At 32.0% G+C, this 24,557-nt stretch overlaps 1 protein-coding gene across 6 annotated transcripts in view; it reads right to left on the reverse strand.

The window, feature by feature from the left end:
• Positions 1-2,392: 2,392 nt before the first annotated feature.
• Positions 2,393-24,557, reverse strand: part of cher (filamin A protein cher) — a 627,873-nt gene continuing 605,708 nt past the window's right edge. For all 6 annotated transcript variants that reach the window (XM_081762014.1, XM_081762015.1, XM_081762017.1 and 3 more), the window contains 5 exons: positions 16,077-16,270; positions 12,786-13,011; positions 9,251-9,466; positions 8,046-8,249; positions 2,393-5,352 (listed from right to left, as the gene is read on the reverse strand). In XM_081762014.1, the coding sequence (XP_081618140.1) occupies positions 5,168-5,352; positions 8,046-8,249; positions 9,251-9,466; positions 12,786-13,011; positions 16,077-16,270 (1,025 nt within the window). In that variant the 3' untranslated portion in view covers positions 2,393-5,167. The remainder of the gene's footprint in view (positions 5,353-8,045; positions 8,250-9,250; positions 9,467-12,785; positions 13,012-16,076; positions 16,271-24,557) is intronic.

Raw genomic sequence — 24,557 nt, forward strand, 5'->3', positions numbered from 1 at the left:
TACACAAAAAATAAAAATAGTAATACTCCTCGATCGGAGTTATGTCCCAGAGGGAATTTCCCCCTGGGTGATATCCTGAAATCATCACTGGTTCCAGTACTTCCGACTCTGCAGAAGAGCGAAACAAAAGATATATTGCCACCGATGACTATGAACAAAAGGTAATAAGTTTCATAATAACAGGGAGATTCGTCTCTTTGCTTATGTCGATCTCGTAACAGAGATCCAAGATTCTGAAATTTTGTAGTTATAAGAGTAAGGAGTTCTAAAATTCCAAACTCCAAAATTCCTTAGTTCCGTGATTTCAATGGCCACAATTCCGAAACAACATCGTTCCAAGAATTCAGACCAACATGCCGTTCATATTCCGAAATTCCAAGATTCGGAAATGGACCGAAGTTTCCATATTCTGGAATTCCGAAATTTCGAACTTCAATACAGAGATTCCCAAATTTCGGGCTGAAGTTCCCAGATTCCAAAATTTCGACCTTCCTAAATTCCAAAATGCCGGGCTAAAGTTTTGGGATACCGAAATTCCGAGATTACAATGTTCCGTAATTCCGAGATTATGATATTCCGTAATTTCGAGATTTCGTAATTCCGAGCGAAATGTAGATTTTAAATTCCGGTTCTGATATAAAGATTTTTATTCCGAGGTATTCTGGAATTCCGGAATATAGAATATCCCTAGTACTATCTTTCAGCAGCTTTTTCCGTAGCACTTACCACTTCCTGGGTTTACTTTTATTTATTTATTTATTTATTCTTGTACATACTGCTATCCGGTAATAATATTTTGTCCTTTACCTATTGCTTGCATAGGCCAAAGTCTTTTAGAGGGCCTGTCGAGTCCTAAGTTGACAGTCATATGTGATCAGCTCTCTTCTGCTAGCTGTTTTGTTAGGGAATAATTTGCGTATACTCCCGTTATCTCACCAATCATATATATGTTCCGATTTCAATTTGAGCGACCCTTTCCGTGACTTAATTCACCTTTCTCAGTGAGTTAAACATGGTTAATCTCCTTTGTATGTAATGATTTTCAACAATAAAAAATCCAACTTCTGACTTAAAGATCAAATTTATGGATCAGTGACAAAGCAGTAATAATATATATATATATATATATATATATATATATATATATATATATATATATATATATATATCAATCAAAGAAAACTTAGGAGTCATCAAAAAATCCCAAAATCTTAATACTTGTTTCCTACACCCTAATGAAATATGCTGCAGATCTTTGTACAATCAGATCGGCAAAACTTCACTTATCACTGATGTACTTTATACTTACTATACTTACCTTTTATGATAATTCTTTCTATTACATTACTTCCTCTTCTTTCATTCTACATACAGATTGAATTCAGTAAGAATATGTTGTAGAGATAGCGTAGTGGTAACTGGGAATTTCTGATCAAGAGCGATCTAGTTTCGATCCCAAGCCACGTGTACTTTTGATGACAAATACCAAGTGCATGGGCCTCCTTAAGATACACTCTTTCACACACACTCATTTATATATATATATTGTTTTTTGATCATTTTCATTTCCAGTAATCGTCAGTCTCGTTTAGACTAGAAAACTTATTCGTGGAACGCTAAATTAAAAATTGTGTATCATTTTCAATAAGAAGTTGAGCATCAACTTCCGAATGAGCGTGCAACCCTGTGCATGCAGTAGGACATATGCCATCAATAAAAACTTGCTTAAAAAGTTCATCGAACTAATTAGTTAATTACTTGTAGATCAAAAATTTAAATTGTTTTTAAAGGGTTATATCAATTTTTTTTAAGTTCTCTGAGAGTTTGAATTTGTAAGTGTGTATATATACTGCGTATATACTTAAAATTCTTTATGTATCATCACCATTATGGTGTGAAACACCTACAAAAAACTTGCGAAAACTAAGTTGTAAAATGTTTAAAAAGTATTAGTTTTTTGTGACATAGCATATACTTCACTCATCATGCGCAGATAATTTAAACTGAAAATATCAAGAAGCTGCCAAATTATACCAATAGCTTCTAATTGTAATTGCTACTACCTGACATGCCTACAATTATCTAAAACTCTTGGAATAAGATGTTTACTTCGTCTAATATAACAAAGACTTCAAGCTTTCAGTTTAATTAGTATAACGATTGGTCATGCCAGAATTATAACACAGTAGTGAAACAGAAGTTAATGCAGGTGAATATATGTATTCCAATTTTGTCTCTGGCTGGTGACATAAGTACTTCATCGTATTTACTTTTACTCAGTTGTGCATGATTGCATGGATATAAATTAAATTCATCTCGCTTGACTCTCACAATGAAAAATTGATACTCTTATACCATTTACCGAAGACAATTACTAATTAAACAAAATTAATAAGTATATGTACAAAGTTTATTTTAGACTTTTTACACTGTCACAAGCTATAATCGTGAAAAAAATCACAATGTACACTTGTTTATAAGCTCTCACCATAAACTAGAAGCAAAAATCAAAACCACTAAATCAGAAGAGAGAATATGTATAAATCTTCATAAAACTATCAACAAGATGGAAATACATTTGACGAGTTTGGTCAACCAGCACAATAGATGCTAACTCTTTCTTGATAGGATTAGTTAAGGCACATAGTTACTAAATAATACAGCACAATAATTACCTCATAATGCTTTACTTTTGATTAGAAGCTTGAATTCAATTGGCTGAAAAAAAATAAGCATCAATGCAAGTTCCAACTAACTTTGTTAGTAGTGAATTATTAGCCAAAATACTAACACTTTCACCAAAATTAAGATAAAAGCTCTGAATAAAGCATACAATATAAAGAAATTAACAATTACGAAAAATGTCTAATTTTGATTTTCAACTACAGTAAAACACTGTTATTTTTGTGCTATTAAACTGTCATAAAAGGCAATTGCACAGTTGAATGATTCACAACAGAAAATGCTTTATGAATTCTTGAAGTTAATAAGTAATTTCTTTTTCAACTGTACAAAACATCTCACATACAAACAGACTGTTTCCGTACCTTAAAACACATTCATCCAGTAAATAACTATGGCACCTAACTATTCATAGTGAATATAATTTGATACTGAAGCATCTTTTATAATATATATCAAAGCAATGTTAAATGTCATGTAGCGCAGTCTTTAAATATATATGTGTATATATATATATCCGAGGAATCCTCATGCAACAACTCCCACACCGTCAATAGGGATGATGAATATTTGCTATCATTCACTTGTACAATTCTCTTAACATTACAAGAATGTTTTCCCTTTTATAAAACAAAATAGAACTGAAAGGACATTACAAATCGGAATTACACAATAATTCTCCAAGCTTCTCCTCTTGTTCATTCGTGGTTTTGTTTTGTTTTTGTTTTTTGTTTCTTTTTTTTTCATAACGTTATTATTATTCTGACGTAGAGACAAAAATAGTATAATTATTCAAGTTGTGCATATTTTCGATTTTTTTTATAACAAAGACACATTATAGAAAAATGATTGTTCTCGTATTATATATAAATCTTACGTTCTTCAAATGCAAATATTATTTTATTTTTATCTTTAAACTCTGAAAGAAAAAAAAACAACAGAAATTGCAATTTCTGCAATGAAGCATTCATGAAAGAGATCAGTCATATACAGTGGTTGTTCTCTTTTCTATATCATCATGCGGTAATTATTCAAGTCCCATCGCATCTAATTTTCCCGTTGACTGGAAGGAAACACATGGACGAAGATAAACATTGAATATCTTCTTAGAAACTAATTTACATACATAATGCATACTTCTTTTTTCTTGCGCGTTTTGTTTTTCTTATAAAATATACACATTTATAATCACTCTATATGGCTGACCTATCCTAAAATCTACAGAAGGCACTTAGAACTGATTAATTTTTTGATCACATTCGAAACTAACACTGAAACCCTATCACAGAAACTCAATTGGAATGATTTCAATTTATGAACTGTCTTATATATAATACATATACAACTCTAATACTCTAAATAACTATTATAAAGTGAATATGTCTATCTATCTTGGAATGATAACTATTAAAAATTGTAAGCAGAACATATGTACAAGACGTTTTCTGTATAAGAGAAAAAGGAACATAAAGGTGTCGAGAATTTATGTGAATATTATCCATTAAAACATTAAATTATTTAAGTAAAGTAAAGCAAAGCAAATCAATTCTTAATTTAGAGAGAAAATAAAAATTCTTCCAAATCATTAAGATCATGTTTCAAGTGACAACAATATTCAATATTTTTTGTGTACTTTCGTACTTACGATACAGTGTTTGTAACAAAATATATAGATTTCCATATACTCAGTACTGGTTTGTAGACAAATTTTGGAAGTTCAAAAATAGAAAATGACCAATACAAACTATGGACAGAATTTGATACAGTTTTCAAATAAATAATAAAATTCACTATTATGAATTGATATATTTTAAAGATGATCATATATCATCAATGGACTTAGGAACAACGCGTGATAATGATTTTCTTTTGATGACAATTAACTTACTTGAACTATGATGATGATTAAAAATAAATAAAAAAAATCTGAATATATTAAATAGATTTATTTATTCTACTCTTTTTGCTTCAAAAGTCTCGAAGATAGCTAAACAAATTCATTTGGTGATTATCTAATTAATACACATACATACATACATACACGCACACATACATACATACCTACACACAAATACATTCGGAAACTTACTCTTTACATACAAATTCACATTTTCAAACAGCAATGACGATGCAGGTGATGAAAATTCTACGTCTCTAGATTTCTAAAGAGAAAAGAAGCAAATTTCCTACCAAATGAAAACAATGCAAAATTATGTCCAACTGAGTTTCTGTGCATTGGCATTTCTTGTAGTAAAAATGAAATAAAGAAATAAACAAAGCATCTAATTTTACTAGCACCTTGTAACCTTATCACGCACATCCAATAATTAAAAAAAAAAGAAAACAATATGTTCCAATGCTTCCATAACATCCTATTTCATGTTTACTTGTCAACTGGTACAGTATTGAGCTCAAACGATTTTTTACGGAAGTACGTCTGGAAGGTTCTGGTAATTGAAGATTGTGTTATTTAAATGACGTTTCATCACACATCCACCTTGAAAGGAGAACCAGGGATATGCTCATCCCCCCACTTCACAATCACAATGTAGTCACCACGTTCTCTCACCACATAGTTAACTTGGTAGTTGTTACGCCCCATATGCTTGATGAAAACTTCTTCACACGGGCCTTTAGGTCCATAAACACCAACATAAAGAATATTGTTACCTGAAAAAAGGGGAAATTTTGTATATTTATTAATAGTAAAATATCACGAATTATAATGTTCAAGCTATAAGCAAGTAATTTAATCAATGACGAAATGAAGACAAAATAAACATTAGTACTATTCATATAAAGAGCTCAAACTTATTTCTGTAATAGTTTTATATTTACGTGAGAAAATACGATATGTTGATAACTAAAATGTAACAAGCGTTTAAATCAGGGATATGATCTTAACTATAAAACTCCTGTAAAATGAAACAGTTCAAAATTTTCAAACGAATTGGGTATTCACTTTCTAGCAGAACCAATGATCAGTAATCTAGGTCAACACATTCAAAATTCTTTAGTGAATTCTGTGTCAATGCAATAGAATTCTATTTTATGTAAGTATAAAAGTTCTCCCTAGTTTCCAAATACAAATTATATTTAAAAGCTTATAATGAAGACTTATAAAATACTATCAACTAATATAACTTAATTTTGTAAACTGTGAGAAAATAAAAAACATTTTGAACGTAATTTTGCCCCAGAAACTTCGCCGTTGACTTCTCGCAGATGAAAATATATCAAAGAAAAGGCATATTTTCTTCGCCTCTTTCAAAATTTTATCGCGATTACAGGAAAGTATAACGTTAATTATACATATACAAGACGATATTCTATTATAATACTTTCCATCAATTTTTAACAGGAAATGCTTGCATGTCAACAACCAGAATATTCATTCTGACCAAAGATCTCGTAGTGCATCGTACATATATAGATACAACTTGATTATGTATCTCCTAGGTCATAGAAATCCTCTCGATGATAAATATATTGTCACATAGCAACTAACGAACGTAAAATTAATAAATTTCTTTGATTTTTAATTCTTACTAGTTTATTTTTACTGTACTATTATTATTTTGAATGACAACAAGACAAAATAATGTCATAATGATTCATATATTGTACAGAATGTACTTTCTTTTAAGTAACGTTGTCTGTTGTGGATATTCACAAAGTATTCTTAATAGTAAGGCAGGAGTAAATAATTTAATAAAATGCATAATAATTATTCATAATTTAAAGTAACAGGTAAACAAATTATTAACTCAATAATCGGAATAAATTATATCAAAAAATATGTATCAAAAGTATTAAACATGAACAAAATCATTTCACGATCTAAAACAAACCTAAGAGAAGATCAAATCAAAAAGCAGTACATGCTAAATGTAGAGTATAAATTCTGTGAAAATCAATCTTTAAAATATGATAATATGAACTTGAATTTGCGTCAAAAGAATACATCATAAACATGTTGCTGACAGACATTAATAGCAGCAAAGAATCAAATATCGATAGCATATTCAGTTTAAAATTGTGATACGCAATCTTTCCAAAGGTCTTGGCCAAAAGCTCTGCTAAGAAATCTGAATCCTGTGTATGGTGTAAATTCCAGCCCGTTCGAAACAAGAAATAGGTATGAAGTTCTAAATGATAAGTTCGATAGTTTTAGTACAGATACAAGGCCAATGTTTAACACAATGCTAACTTCAATGCAAACGATTGCGTCGTATTGATTAGAGGAATTAATACTTCTCAAAATAGTCCACTAGAAGTCAGTATCTGTTGGTGCTTTTAGAAAAAGCTCTTGAATGCACGTACAAGCAAAAAAACATCAGATAATAGTATTATCAACATACTACAGATGATTTTTCGCAGAAACCAAACGTATGTCCCCTGTAAAAATCCCATAATTCACATACTCACTGTACTAAAAGTAAAACAAACTCATTGCAAATTCTCTAGGTATCCCACCAAAAAGCAATTTACCGTGAAAGAAAAATTTCATGTTTAGCTTGAAATGGATCAGAGAGGTGATTCACAAGTTCATTTACTTATGACAAATACATTGTGTGGGGAAGGGACTATACTACTGGACTCTAACGCAGATTTATATTCAAACTGAAGAAAGTTTTGTGTGTGTGTGTGTGTGTGTGTGTGTGTGTGTGTGTGTGTGTGTGTATGTGTTGAATACTTATAACAGAATAATTCCTGCTTTTTATGAACAGAATATGAAAATGTTGGGGAAAAAGAAGATTGTCTGTATAAGGAAGAGTTGAGTTTCTTAATATTACACATAATTTTGCCAGAACAAAAAAATCTGTCCACATTATGCAGATATCCATTAAGGGGAGTATCACTGTATTTTAAATTTGCAAGCAGTAGTATTAAGGAAGAATTGACTAGTAACGTATAGCCAATCGCTTGCTAGTAGTTATGTGCATATCAAAAAGTGAAACTTCTTTTATGATCTTTATTACTTTCCCCATCCGAAAAGCCACACAAGATAAAACAATGAAATGAAAAAACTATAGTGACTTATAATCTGTTCTAGAACCGTATTAACAATTTGAGCTTAAGAGTCGTAGGAAAATATATTCTGAAACGCATTATTGACCATTACAGTATCAGTTTTGATACTTTTAAATAATACGTCCAGTATAATACATTAGGAAGCGGAAAGCTTTCTCTGGCCTAGTAATGAATTTTAATCGCTATACCTAACTCAAAATATTTCTTAGTTCCTACAGTCTCTCTTGATCACATTTACACATCCGGAGTTTCCAGGATTAGCAAATCTGAGTAAGCCTAATATCCAAGCTATTTAAGATAATCATATCGTTACAAAGTGTCAACCTTACCTGCTTCAGACGCATGAACTGTAAACATATTCTGCTTTTGGAGATAAGCTTTCTTCAGGCCCATACCCTTGCTGGTCACTTTCGACGCATCGGATTTGAAGTGAGGCAGTACTGGACTTGCGTGTTTGCTTTTAGAGACTTTCTGTACTGTTTCTACAACAACTGAAGATGTTTCCTGAGCCCCTCTTTCAGCTAAATCTTCACCTGTAATACAAACAACATTACAAAATAGAGTTCCAATGTTGAGACTAGATCAGGTACAACACATATTTGGTATTAGGGTATTTATGAGAATAATAATAATAAAAAAAAAAAAAGGTTAATAGGAACAATACATGCAAAACAATTAAAAAAAGGGAAGGAAACAAAGTCTTTATTCATGTTATTCAACGGGTAAATGAATTTCAAAAGCGATGAAATGAACTACGAATATCAATTCTGAATAAAATTAGATCACTTTATTCCTAGGAATATCTACCTCTTCCGTTTACTTTAAAAAAAATTCCAAGAGTTTCAATATTAATATTGTGAGACTATAGAAATTTTGAATAAATAAATTTTGTACACGATTTCATATTTTAGTTTTGTATTACTTGCTCACCTCGTTCACTGAATCTTAAGTATGTGTCTTGACTGGAGTTTTCCGTGGATTTTATCACATTAGGAAAATGGTGAACAAACTCCATGGCTCTGGATAAGTAGAGTAACAAATAAAACACAGTTCTGACCAGAGCAGAATGAAATATATTAAAAACTATACTTACAATGTTACAGTTTCAAGGACCTAACGTCCTCTTCATCAGACACAAACACTCTGATGAAGAGGACGTTAGGTCCTTGAAACTGTAACATTGTAAGTATAGTTTTTAATATATTTCATTCTGCTCTGGTCAGAACTGTGTTTTATTTGTTAGGAAAATGGTATACTGAGAAAACCTATCTTATTTGTCCTCATGCCTGCTTTCACAGAATAGCTACAGCGACATTGTTTTTATCATAAGTATAGATATGATAATAATAATAATAATAATAATAATAATAATAATAATAATAATAATAATAATAATAATAATAATAATAATAATAATAATAATAATAATAATAATAATAATAATAATAAATAAATAAATAAATAAATAAATAAATAAATAAATAAATAAATAAATAAATAAATAAAAAGAAAAGAAAAGAAAAGAAATACAAACCTGTGCATGTTACTTTAAATGGAGACCCTACAATATGGTATCCGTTGTATTTTATGCTCACATAGTAATCTCCAGGAACAAGTGGTGTATAGCGAACCTTATAACCTTCTTCGACTTCTGTACAGTCCATGGAAACTTTCGATGGACCATCGATGGTAACTGCTAACGTTCCAGCACCAGCGTTGCAAGTATCCACAAGGAAATCAGTCTTCTGACCTAATAAGACAAGAAAGACAATTTTCAAGTAGTTTACTTATTGATATACGAAGAACAATCCTTGATAAACACCATAAATCAGAAAGACTTATTACAACAAGAACAGAAATAAAAGCAAACTATAAGTTATTTTGTTGATCATCATCAGACAACAAGCGAAAGAAGACAGGCTCGGCAATATAATATGTTTAGAAATTTGGTAACCACACTCCGGGAGATGATTTTTTATATCAAATCAAAGGGAAAGTTCTAATAAACCTGGGTTGAAAAATGATTCATTTTAGAGTTATAAATCGCCGAAAATCCGAAATATGTTTTAAAATGCCCTAGCTTCTAAACTACAAACTTATCGAAAGCGGTTCAAGGAATTGCATAGGAACTAGTACTGCATGTGCTCGACCTAAATATCCATGTTTTACGATCCTTCGGTATCAGCAAAACGAATGCTCAATTAGTACTCAAAAGTGTATCACCGTATCCCAATCTCCTTTATACAATTCCTTTCGCTGCTACCAGAAGATTGTAAAACCTGGATATTTTCTGTATAATTCCTTGAACCGCTTGCAACAAGTCCCGTAGTTTTCGAGTTACTATTTAAAGCATGATGTTTCGTATTTTCGGCAGTTTATAGCTCTGAAAGGAGTCGTTCGTCGATCCATGTTTATTAGAACCTTTCTTTTACTTAATATAAGGAATCACCTTCCAAAGTTTGGTCATCGGATTCTTAAACATACTGTACATTTGCTTTTAGTCACCTGGCCAACACATTACGTGACTCTCATGATTCTGAAAACAATATAGCCCCGGGTCTGACACTTCTCAATTAGCGCTCTCTTCTTTAAAATTTAAGTCTTCTTTTCCTCTCTGCATAATAAAAACACTTAATTTACTTTTTTAAATTATGTGCTGGTAATATTTCTATCTGAAACGATGGCCGCAGTAGCTCAGTGGTAGAGTTTTCACCTCTGGTGCATGGGGTCACGGGTTCAAACAATGCTCCCGCCAATTGAACTTTGTGGTGGACAAACACGATGTGCGTGAGTTTCCTTGGGGTTCTCCTGTTTCCTCCCACTTTCTTCATTCCTCCATTTCATTCACCTCTCTCATCATCATAGTCTTCTTTAGCCTAGTCGGCATAACCGTGGGATGCAAAACTCAAAAATTTCATTTCATTTAATTTCTATCTGAAACGAGAAAAGAAGTACATCTATGTGAGCGCTAATTTGGAAACCAAACAAGATGATGCTCATTTGGACGCTTCATATACCTTTCTATTCATTAATTTTTCTTTCTTTTTTTCTTTTTCACCTCTCTGTATGATGAAGAATTTAGCAAAAATGTTTTCAAGATTTCCTGGTAATTAATTAATTTTTCACGTTGACTTTGTGATTCTTTGATACAATTTTATATATATTAAATGAACAGAGGAATGAAACTAAGTGAACAGATGTAAAACTCGCAATATACACCCAGTTGGTCGTTTCACGGTCACTCCTCTGGTTTTTAAATTTGTTTCTTTCGTATTTGTTTTCTTTCTGATCTGATGTAGAATTTAGCGAAAGGGTTTATTTATTTATTTATTTATCTTTTTAAGTTCCGTAATATTTTTTTTAGTTGTTACGGAAGCAGCACCAGAGTATCACAGACGTCATCCAAATCAGATAGCACCATCCCGCAAACATTTGGTACGTACAAGAATTACATGGGAATGAAACGAAATGAAATCTTTGAGTTTTACGTCCCACGCTTATGCCGGCTAGGCTAAAGGATACTGTGATGACGAGAAATGAATGAAATGGTGGAATGAAGAAATTGGGAGGAAACGGGACAACCCCGAGGAAACTCACGCACACGGTGTTTGTCCACCACAAAGTTCACTTGGCGGGGGCTGAGATCGAACCCGGGACCCTATTACATGGGAATGATACAGAAGAAAAACAGTTCTGTGAATGTTTCCAGCAGACACGAATACAGCATTCTGATCTACAGGGTGACATTTCAGCGATGAGGCTACTTTCCATCTTAATGGTACAGTCAACAGACACAACGCTGCGTATTGCCCTGTTGACAACCCCCACATAATTGTGGAAGTTTACCATCAAACTGATCCTCAAGTGAATGTGTAGTGTGAATACACGACAATGTTTTATTAGGCCCCGTTTTCCTGCCTGACAGGTTAACATAGGACCAATATCTACATCATCTGGAGACCACACTGTAGCCGTGTCTGGATGACATGCCTTTTTCATCTAAGGATTTAATTTTATTTCCAGCACAATGGAACACAGCCAAATTACGGTCGTACAGCATGACAGCAGCTAAAATAGATGCTACTTGGTCAGTGGATTGGTCACAGGGATCCTCTGAAATGGCCACCGAGGTCACTTGACGCCACTATACTTTTACTTGTGAGGGTATCTAAAGTCAGTTGTGTATCGAACTAGACCCAAAACTGTGGATCACCTGAAGGGGAATATCAGGCATATCAGGAAGTGTAGAGAAATGACACTTGAAACATTGCAACGTGTGGTAGCGTACGACACAATATCAACGTGTGCTATCAGCAGGAGGGAAACCAATTTCAGCACCTGTTGCAGTAGTGCCCAGGAGTGTTGCGTCTGGAAGAGTGTACTATATGTGCATGAAATACGTAAAATTTATTCTCAGTAACATGTCCAGTAAACTTTCTAACAACAGTATCGATTATAATGTAACTGCATTATATGTTTTCCATCTTAAACAATTTTCACAACCAACTTCGAACTCGTTACAAATTTCATCCCTTCTATCCCCACCTGCACCTCATGATGCTAATGATTGAACCAAGATTTTTCATATTATTGTTTTTCCCCATATGGCAGAATGTTTGGTCGTTTTCAGTTCAATTATTGTGTGAATGAATGCTTCTATTGTGTAACATTATGACTGTAAAAGTTGTCTTCTCAATTATCATTGGGGCAACTACCAATGTAAAACCAAAACTGCTGGTCCGATTTGAAAAATGTCAACACTTTAGATCGAAAGCCTACTATTTCCAGCAACTTTGCTCTCTTTACATTTTTCGTATCTGCACTCATAACAAAGTTGGCCTGTGGCAAGGGACTTTTATTTTATCACCTCAAAATATAAAGATGATATATTTTCATAGAATGAACATGACTAGACATTTCAATCTTTAATGTTATTCATTAATCAGTTAGCTTATTTATATCTTGAATATTTTATATAATCGATGTTGCAAACATCAAAGTAATTAGCTGACATTTTCATACACAAAAAAAGGTATTTACTTTCTATCTTAGTATACATCTTTACTTACCAGTTTTAATTTCCCTAAGGCCATTTCCGTGGGCTTGTACAGCAGCAGGGTCGGCATCCTCTTTACCTACTTTAATGCGATAAGGAGAACCTGGGATATGAACACCATTGAACTTCAGGTGAATATTGTGAATTCCATTCTCTCTTGCCATAAACCTTACTGAATAAGTATCCTGGTCGATGGACTGGATGAAACAGTCATCTTCTATACCAGACGGTGATACAATCTGCAAAGGACATTTGTTAATCATCACAGTGTTATCGTAGTTATTTAAATTCATAGTGGTACTAATAAGCACAATAAATACTAAAATTGTCAACAAAATTGGTAACAAAATTCCACATTATTGTTACCGTTTAACGAAAAAAAAGTCTAAAAATGAAACATACTGATCGAATGATATCATGTAGTTTAATAAAATTATATTTGTCAGTTAAAAAGCTCACGCGTACTTTTCCAGACAATCGAGAAAAACTATTTTTATTATTATTTTTTTTTTACTTTGTTATTTTAATTTATTTATTTATTTATTTATTTATTTTTGTGAACCTAAAAATTGATGCCAAACAAGAACGACATCACTAAGGTGAAACTGATACTGAAATATAAACCCATTAAGTTGTTCATTTTGACACTACCACAATGACAGTAAGTAGTATAGTTAACGAGATACAGCCCACAATCATCATTTACTCAAACTTTAATTTCTGTTGAAATATTGTCCGAAGATTTTATATATAATAGCAGTCCATCACATCAAACTAAACAAAATCGAATGCTTAAGGATACACTTGCAGGAAGCACTTTCAAACTTGAACGACCAACTGGAAAGTAAACATGCAAAATGAAGATAAATAAGAAGAAAACTAAAATAATAAAGTGTACAAGAGCACGACAGGAAGGGGAAAACGTATGGCTAGATGGAGAGAAAATCGAAGACGTTAAGACGTTCCCCTATTTAGGAAGTCTAATATCCTCGGACGGAAGAAGTGAAAAAGACGTAAGTTTCAAAATAGATCAGGCTAAACAAGCATTCAATAGGAAAAGAGGACCGCTAACATCAAGAAATATATCGTTCGACGTTCCAGAACAATTTATTAAGACCCTGGCATGGAGTGTGGCGTTTTACGGATCAGAGGCGTGGACACTGAGATAAGGGGAAATATCCAAGCTGGAAGCATTTGAAATGTGGTGTTGGCGCAGAATGCTGCGCATATCATGGACCGAAAGGAAAAGGAATGAAGACTTACTAAAACAAGCTAATGAAGGACGACAAATCATAAATATAATAGGAAAAAGAAGCAACAGCATGCTTGGCCATCTTATTCCGGCACTCCGATTGGATTACCGTGTTGATAGAGGGAAAGGCAAAAGGAAAACCAGGAAGAGGAAGACCAAGGATAGAATATATAGATGCAGTTACGAAAAAGAAACCTTATCAAAGTATAAAGCAGTTCGCCCAAAGGGAGAGAAAAGTTTTAAAATTTCCATGTTGCCCATCAACCTATGATTGAGGAGAGAAAGAAGGATAAACTTTCATCGTAAACTTGAAGAAAATAAAGAAAAAAATGATCTTTTACGGCGCTGAAAGTATGTCGCTCTTTGCCAATCTAATGCAGTTGATCATTTTTGTTCTGCTGGAATAAATTATTTACTTGTTTATGTACTGTATATGAGAAACGTATTATTAGCTAGCAGATTGTATTTATTGATGTTTTCTTTTTATTAACAGTGACATAAGTACTACTTGTAAAATTAGAAAAAAATTATACTCGCTGTATAGTATCCTATTATTTTTAGGGAGTTAACAAAGACGTAAGAATTTAATGTGTTCTATGAATGTTTCCTCTTGTTACTATGACAATGGTCTAGTTTTAATGTGTTTCTTAACATTGTGCATTATATTTAAGGTAATTTTTGAAATACGTTATAGCAGTTGTTAAGAATATATAATCAAGTGAACTTCGTTTTACAGTGGGAAACTACGGTAGACCCCAAATTATGGGAAATCAATACTCAAAGTCGAAGAAGTACATAGGATAACTACTGGTTGCAATAGATTAATAAGATCAAAGATAGAACCTGTTCCTCGGATGCTGAATCCACATCAAAAAGCCATTACTCACTATACCTTATTGTTTTTGTTCTATGGCGATAAAGGTTGAAACGGGAAATAGTTAAATTGAACCGATTGTGGATTGAATTGATTGTTAAGGGAGGAGATAGAACCCACTCTTGGGAAGATGAATCGATCGCAAAAAACTGAATCTCGATATCTCTGACCGTTTTACTCTTCGAGAATCAGTATTGAAATTGGAAGTAGTAATAAATTTAAATCACTTCCCATTTTGGTAGAGTGTTCAGGACAGTCATAGTACGTTGCCTTGAAACGCTGAGTAGTTTTACAAAATATCTCTTCTCGTTATTTATTACCATTTTTGTTATACGACGAATAACGAGAACCGGAAATGACTCATTTGAAACACTTCCGGTTTGAATAGAGAGTTAACGGAGGAGATGGAACCTATTCTTAGGACGCTGAATCGATCGTAAAAAACTGTTCTATTACCGCTTTTGCTCTGATACCTGTCGACAAACATACGGACAAAGCTGTTCTATAAGACTTCCGACACTTATGCATATTATAGGTTAGAAGTCTAAAATGTAAGTGTTCATAGATAAAGAATCAAATTAAAGATACTGCCCAAGTGGAAGCAAGAATAGTAAATACACAGCAGTATAACAAAGTAAAAACTGGGAGTAATAAGAATAAATAATTCATATTCATATACTGTATTTGAAGTGTCCATATAGTGTTATAAATAAGAAATCTGCTGAAACTTACAACAGAAACTGAGACAGAGATTGAAATGTAAGTCAATAATTATCTGTAGACTATAAAATATTTGCATGGATCAAATTACAACAGTGAGGCATATTCATCATGCTATGCTTATGTGATAATACGTAACTAACAGTGGTATTGATCTTTTTTGAGAGAATATTACTTACTAACATGTAACACTAATACATCTACATTATTTTATCTAGACACACTGTACTAAATAAGATTTAAAGTGTTCAATGTAACGCTGGAATGCACTGTTGAATGTACCATGAAATGAATAAGTTAATCAAATTAAAGTAATCGTATTTATGTTTCAAAACTATAATATACTGACAGATTATTTTTAACCTATAGAGTGCATTTGAAAAATGAACATATAAATGATTGTAAACAGTAGTTCCTCAAAACAATTACAACAGAACAGAAATATAATTGTTACTCACCTTTGCATCCAGTTCTCCCTTGGCTCCGTTCTTTCTAACCAAGAAGGCCGTAGGCTTATCAGCTTGTACACCAGAATATGGAAACTGAGCAACTTCTAACTTATGAGCATCACCCATTGCTGGAGATATATACACTTTGTATGGTGAATCTGGGATGTGTTGGTCATTGAATTTAATTCCTACCCGGTATTCACCTAAAACGATAAATAAATATATTTGGAAAATTAGTATTTTTCCTCTGAATTCAATCCATTTGCTTTATATACTTTTCGTTTTTAATCCAGCCCCAACCTCTGTTTGAAAAGTTCTATATTTAGTTCACGAAATTACATCTAACAATAATCCATACATGGAATTAAATTGAAAAGCCAATCTTCTTTCGACAACTGAGATCTTAAATGTTAACTCATGTGATTCAGAACACTTCAGTCGACAAATTTTCATATAGGGATCACGACTTATCCAACTTTATCAATCACTGGAATCATCTCTTATTTTCTTCATATTTTGTTTTCACTTGTAAGAAATATTTAAGTTTGTCAGTTACACACACATATATGTCACGAACGAATATGCTTTATTGGCTAAAGGAGAGAATAATAAGCGCAAGAAAATGATGATGAAATAAAATTGATACGATTTAAGAATAGTTCAAAATCGTATCGGAGGCATCTCAGAAAAAAACATGGGCATAGTTGTAGTCTTAAATTTGAGTGTCCTGGTGTCGAATCCAGTGGGTAGATCAAACATTTTCAGCTGGTAGAGCGATTTCTCCTGAGTAAAATTTCTCAGGCTTCTCTAAATTCAATCTTTATCAAATCTACGATGATTGTGCACACCATAAATTAGCGCTCTACCACCAAATCATCGTGCTTTAATATTCTGGACTACTTGATATATTTATTTTTTTAACGTGTGCATAAGATTTGCTTCAGAATGTCTGTGTTGATACAAACGTGAGAACACTAAATAGCGTATTTCTTCACATTAGAAAGAAATATTCATTTACATAAACAAGATACTAAATAAAACTACTATGACAACTATTTTTGTGTACTGCAACAGTAGCATGTACTATGCATTTTGAAAGATCTTCAAAACTGCATTGATATGTTCGTTGGCACTTTCTGTAGTGTACTTATAAGGGGAGTCACATTACTTGTATATTCATTTTTCTAGTAAATTCAGTGCACTATCTTCATTACTGAATAGCACTTCAGTAATATATGTTAGATTATTGGTTGTATAACTATAACATTCGCGTTAGATATTTGAGACTATTTAAATATTTTTTAAGAAGCATTAGGTCTTGTTATTATTTTTGTTATTTGTCTCATCAGTTCTAATACACACTTAAAAATCATACATAATAACTACGTATAAATAGTTTTCCTGTTATGCAGCAAAGAAAGTATTCCCCAGACAGATCTATGGCACACAAATATGGGGATCGTTCTTTCAAGAGCACGAGTAAGAGAGAAAAATCCAATTGCTGGTTTCGATTAATTAAAATGATCGTGTAAGCAGAACGAAGGGCTTTTCGCAATCAGCTAGCTCCAGAGTATTTTATAGCGTAATAAAAAAGGTCAAAGTGAAATTTTCTAATGTTTTGTGAAAATTAAAGAATACTGGATTCCTTAGCTTATACGATACTTTGACTTAGTCTTTATTCCAAAAGAAATTATAGTTTGTTATACTTAAACTGAATCTGTGAAAAAATAAAAAGTGAAACTAAGTTAAGCTTTTATATTCGCTATGCGAACTAGAGGAAGAAAATGAAATTTTTGTTTATGTAAATAAGATACAACTTACAGTAATAAAAACAAATATTGTCTCGGTTTATTATAACACAGGAATATGACAAAGTCATATTATAGTTATTCAGAACTGACACTTCAAATTCTTTCGAAGTTAAACAGCCTTTTTTATCCTATTCCCTGTGTAAAAATTTTCAAGGTTTAAGATGAATCTTGAGAATTTTCAAAATTTTGGACAAGACCACAAAAACATCTTAATGTTTTTATTATTATTATTATTATTATTATTATTATTATTATTATTATTATTATTATTATTATTATTATTATTATTATTATTATTATTATTATTAATAATAATAATAATAATAATAATAATAATAATAATAATAATAATAATAATAATAATAATAATAATAATAATAATAATAATAATAAGAAGAAGAAGAAGAAGAAGAAGAAGAAGAAGATAGGTTTCAACCAATCCAGAAGAATAGAATACAAAAAGATATAAGAAAATAACACAAATACCAATAGAGATTGAAAGACATAAGTACAACAAACCTTATAAGTTAGAAGATAAGCTAATAATTACATTTGCAGTATCGGTTCTACTCATTCAGAATAATAAAAATGGACAAAGAGCGAACTAGCAGACGTTAAAAAGGAAAACCAGAACAATATTGATAAAGAATAGTAAACTACACCCACGAGCTATCAAAGATAATGTCATTACTAAGAAAAGGAGGACGAAGACTAATCAACATCTGAAATCTATATTACAGGCGAATTCAAATATTACGAAATTATTTCTATGGAAAACAAGAAAATTCAAAACCTCATAGAACAATAGTAGTAGCGGATCACAAATGAAACACTTCACCTAAGCCAAACGGAGGATTAAAAAATAATACCAACATTACAAACAACAGAGGACATAATGAAGGAATGGAGAGAAAAATCACTACGTGGGCGATTCCCAGAACAAATCAATTAGGAACATGTACATAGGAAATTTCAGTGGATAAAAATAGGAAATGTATATCCAGAAACAGAAGGATTCATGCCAGGTATACAAGGTAATAAATACAAAACACACATCCTGAAAAACATCGTAATGCAAGATGACAAATGCAGGAAATGTCATATACAAGGTATATCCAGAAATCATACAACATATCACAAATGGATTCTCAATGATGTACCAACCAAATACAAGGAAAGATATGACAAAGTGGCGAAAACAAAACATCAAGAAATAGCAATGAAACAGAAAATGATACCAGAAGTACTGTATTATAAGTACCAACCGGAAGCCATACTAGAAACAGATAAACTTTACTGGGACAGAATGATATAAACCGAAAAAGAAGTGCGTTGTAACAGGCCAGACATCACAGTAATAAGGAAAGAGAAGAGGTACACCTAATAGACATCGAAAGAACAAACCTGTAGAGAGAATAGAGAAAAATAAAAATAACTAGCCCATAACACACACACAAAAAAGGAAGACAAAAAACGTGAAACTAATACCAATAGTAATATCGAATATCGGAGTGGTTCATTAGACGTTGAAAAGAACACATCGAATAATTGAAATTGAAGAAAAAAACCACAAAGATACAGAAGAGCGTAATATTGGACACATTTAGAAGTGTAAAAAACTTCCCTTCCTGCAAACCCCAGAATAAAAAGAAAAACACACAGTAAATATACTTGTATGCCAGTACATTAATATAGCGCCTGCTCAGATGAGTGAAGAAAATACGAAATAATATCACATCATATATCATATTTCTCACTTTGTGTGTTACGCATAGCATCAGTATTTTTTTTTTTTAAATGAATACTACACTATTACAGAAAACCTCGAAAAAAACAATCTCGTTAAACAATAAAAAGTATTTTTGTCTGCTGCTATACACACGTCCTCGGTAGTAAAAGGTCATTTTAGATTAACTATAATACCACGAAAATGAATGACATGGGAATTGCTAAGTGAGAAAGATATACTAATGAAAAGTAAACACAAACTGTTTTATTCATTATCTACATGTCATCTTTATTGCAGACTTGATTCAAAAGAACTAATGAAGATGTCATTTGTATAGCTATAAAGAAAAAAGTTTGTACCTAGTTTCCTTTAATGTATCATTTCGACATTTAATAATTTCCGATGCATTTCCCTTACTGTTATTCTATTTAATCTTACTGGCAGGGATGTTTTCACAACACTAAGATTTTTTTTTTAAAAGATTTTTTAGTGTTTACAAAGATTGTCTTTCAAAGATTATCTATTCATTATTATGTTTTTTTTTTTTTTTTAATTTGTTGAAACTCAGAGTGAAAACCATTTTCGTATTTTGCTATAAAAGCTAGCGCAGCTTAAACTCTTTGTAATTTCGTAAAATTCCTTGAACTCTCAAAAGATCCCTGGAGACCAGAAATATTATAATCAAAGGCTCTTTATATCCATATAAGACCTAGATTCAAGTCCTGTGCTTAAGACGATTAAAATGTACGAGTGCGACAATAGACAATTATAGACAAACCTAGAACGAGACAAAGATAATGCCGCCTGAAGTAGACAAATATGATTTTCATATTTGAGATATATAAAAGCTCTAAAAGCATTTTGATGTTAGAGATCACAGCTGAGAGCCTGAAAATAACTTAGTTATTTTTATGCATTTTTCAGACCAGTCAGTGTGTTTTTTTTTTTTTTCCTCCTCTCTTGTGATAGAAAAATAATTTGTTTGGAAAATCTCCAGGATCACATATTTCCGGCACGAGATCTGTATCCAAGGTATCAGAAAGAACTATCTTTACTTAATGAAATCACTTTCCAGAGGTTTCTAGAATTTATTTACTAATCACTGAAATATTTTTAATACTAATTTAAATGTACTTTATAAAAATAAAGAGTGGAAAGGAATGTCCATGGCAGAAGGGAATATACTAATGAGAATGAATGTACATTCTAGTATACAATTTTCTCCTGATTTAGAAAAAAAAAAAAGGTTTGCTTAACGTGTTAGTAGAATATTCAAAAGATTACTTTTAATTTAAATCTATGAAAAAGAGTAAAGTTCGCAAACAATAAGCAAAGGAATAACATTCCTTTCTTTAGGAGCAAATCAGTAACAAATGCAGCTTCATTAAGTACATACTAATATTTCGATTAATAGTATGCTCCCATGCCCATGCATCTTAAAATTAAATAATAGTTTCTGAATCGCACAGACATTAGAATTTGCACAATGACAGAATATTGTGCCAGTAGTTGAGAAATTGCTTACACAATGAAAGACAAAAAATGATCGTAACCACATTTCGTTTTAGTTGCTAAGCACTTTACGGTCATTATTTAAAATATTGTAGAATAAGCTTATTTATTTCTTCATGATATAATCTAATAGTAACACCCCCGTGATTAAAATAGTTGTTTTCTCTCATCAAAAGTTATATTTGCAATATTTATATCCATCCAGAAGCTTTAATTTGTTTCCTTGTGTTAGATATACTACGTTGCAATACAAAACATGAAAAGAAAATCTAAAAGGACTCCTAGAGGTGTTTTATTACAAAAGAACGCGTCTTTTGAGCACGGCAGCATAATCAGTAACAAAAATTCATATTGCTACAATATTTGTATTGCCATGAAGTATTCACTCGAATTCCTGAAATTTTACTTTATCTGCAAGATTCTATGAATAATAATATATTGCTCCCATTAATATTCCTGTGTAATGTACTGACACAAATATAGACTTCATAAATACTTTCTTCCCACTGTATGCGTACATAGTTTACAATCCAAAAAATGAAACCTTAACCAATTTTCTCACCAAATTTTCACTTGTTAGAAATAAAATTTTCCCATAGTATATAATATAAGCCTATCAACTGAGTATATGTAATGACCAGATAAAATTTTCTGTAACTATATTTTCTAATAGATGCAGCAGTCTTTTCTATATATGTGTTCTTACGACAAATTCTACTGAGGGTCACTTATAAACAGGCTGGTTAATACATACAGATTCCGTTAATTGACATTTTTGTTAAAGCTATGAAGCTCTCATCAACATATATATATAAAAAAAGACCCAACTATTTGATTATTTTTATATAATTAGTTAAACTACTAAGTAACGGTAATCCGATACGTTCGGGCTTGATGTGTTATAAATTTCACATACATGTCTGTAAAAACAAATAAAAATACAAGAGAGTGATTTATGTAAAATTGTTCAGATTATTACTACTATGAATTGTAAAACTTCTTTCATGCATGTTTTGGGGGATAGATAAACCACAATGGTTTTGAAATGATAAGAGTCAGTTGAAAGAAAGAAAGAAAGAAAATCTTAAAGAGAAAATTTGAAACACTTTCTAATCAAACAAAAAATCTGATCATAAGTTCATCGAGAAAAAGAAAAATCTAGTACAAAGTCGGCTATCAGTAACAAGCACAACACGTATCACTATTGATAATAGGCTCCATTCACCTGAACATATAAGAAGAAAGTTCGACCATTAATAATACGATATCCTGACAATAAGAACTAGTCCGGATTTGGGTAATAAATATAAAATAAGTTTCTTATCATTATTTTGCTCAGTCATGAGCTACAACTGGAGTTAAGCTTTGACTTATGTACTTAAGATTCAAAATATATTGGAAGTCCTTGAGTTATCAGAAATAGCACCAGCGTCATTATGACCCTTCTCAAAAGATGAAAATGATGAAAACCAGGGAATATCGCAGAACGATAAGTACTCAGAAGACAAAAATATCTAAAGATATCTCCAGGAAGGGAATGCTTAAGTGAAACTACTAATTTTCATAATTGGATTTTTTTTTTTTTTTTTTTTTAACTGAAATAGACTACATTTTTCATTTTGTTTTCTTTTTCATTCTTTTTTCTCATCTTTCAATGCCAACGCCAGAAATTACTGCGTCGTCTTTCCATGAAATAAAATAAAACTCTTTATTTCTGCTCCCGATCCAAAGAGCTGAGTACAAGTTTGTTGTCTTTTTGGTATCTATTTTAAGCCTGCGATGGTGAGTTCTGTGAGTCTGTGGGTGAGATGATTTCATCATGCAGAAAGGAGAACATATCTTCCGAAGTTGAGACTGCGCTGCTCATCGGTACTATTAATATCTCACAGAAACCGCCCACACATTTACGTAACAGGCTGAACGAAAGAAACGTCACCTCACCCAATACGGTGTTTTCTGTCACCCAATACTAATATGCTAGCAAACCGTTACGTAATCATACGTCATAAGGGAAAGCGATGCTTATTTGTTGACACTTCTTTTACTCCGAAGCGTACACTACTACGTTTTACGTAGCTTTTTGTCTGCAGCTGTTATCACAACCGTTTGTTCTTATTTTTTTGGAACACTTGTATGCGATTTAATGTTCCTTGACGAAACGATTATTACAACTCAATTTTATATACCTTCATTTTCTGGACTGCCATACTGCTCCGTCGCTGCACAATTTTGAAGTTGAATTTCTTGACACACTTTGTATGTATGGAACGGCTGCTTTTGGTATTCACCCATTACGAAATCTTCAGAAATTATCACAGCTATATCACACTAATTAAATACCAAGTTCTGATTTTACATTTAAAGGTGAACTGGAGTATAAAAAGTCGATTGTTTAGATGTAACGTTCGTCCTATCGAACGAAAAGTCAATTTCCAATTAGCGAGATGAGCACAGTTTCCACAATCACTACGAAGAATCTCTCTGCAACTCCTCGACTTGCGAGCTCTTCCAGTGTAATCATGGCCCGCCTTCCTCTCCATCTTTCACGCACAAACACACACGCATGCCCGCGCCAACACCTTCCCTTACCCCTCCCGCCAACCCCCTGCAAATATAGAAGTGAATTATTCTTGGCGCAACAACCTGGTTTTGACAGGATTGCATATTGTAGCATCTTTCCAGTGGATCTTTCTGGGTTTCTGCACAGCAGTTTGCAAAATATCTACTTCATTCCAGCGCGCTTGGCTGCAAATATTCTGTACATCTCAGTGTTGCTTGAGTCTCAAGTCTGACTTCTATTAAATTTCTGCTGTTTATCCTTCACACCAGCAAGTTTTTTTCTGATATTATATAGTATGTTGTCACTCGAATGTAAAAAATAAATATCTTTTCGTTGAGTTCATATCTTAAGTAAGATTGATTGTTATATCGCTTTGATATAAATGGCCGAACAAATAATTCGAGCTAAATTAAAGCAAAAAAATTATAGGAGTACAACTGTTATTATGAAAAAAATTATAAACATCCTTATTACCAGAATAATATCCACAATACTTTGACAGCATTATGTACTAATTGGCATCAATGACTTGATAGTCGAATTTATAGAGATATTAGAAAATTGAATTGAAATTGTTAATTACTATCACACAATGTTATTTGTATTTTATTATGCGTACCTTCATACACACAAAATAAAATGATACCTTCTGCTACAGAAGTTTTGGATTTAGAATGTTGATGAACATGGGTTTATTACGTTATTAGTTTAACAAATACACTTAGTTTATCCAGATTTTTAAAATTTAACTGTTAACTCAGAAAGTAAATGACGGCTCCTATATTTCTCTGAAGTAAACTTTCGTCTATATATGATTATTTAGTAAAAAAACGTTAGTTTTGTAGTTTTGAAAATATACTTCAGTAAAACAAGTAGTA

Source organism: Thermobia domestica, chromosome 6 (assembly GCF_964235325.1).
Source record: "Thermobia domestica chromosome 6, izTheDome1.hap1.1, whole genome shotgun sequence".
Taxonomy (NCBI): Eukaryota; Metazoa; Arthropoda; class Insecta; order Zygentoma; family Lepismatidae; genus Thermobia; species Thermobia domestica.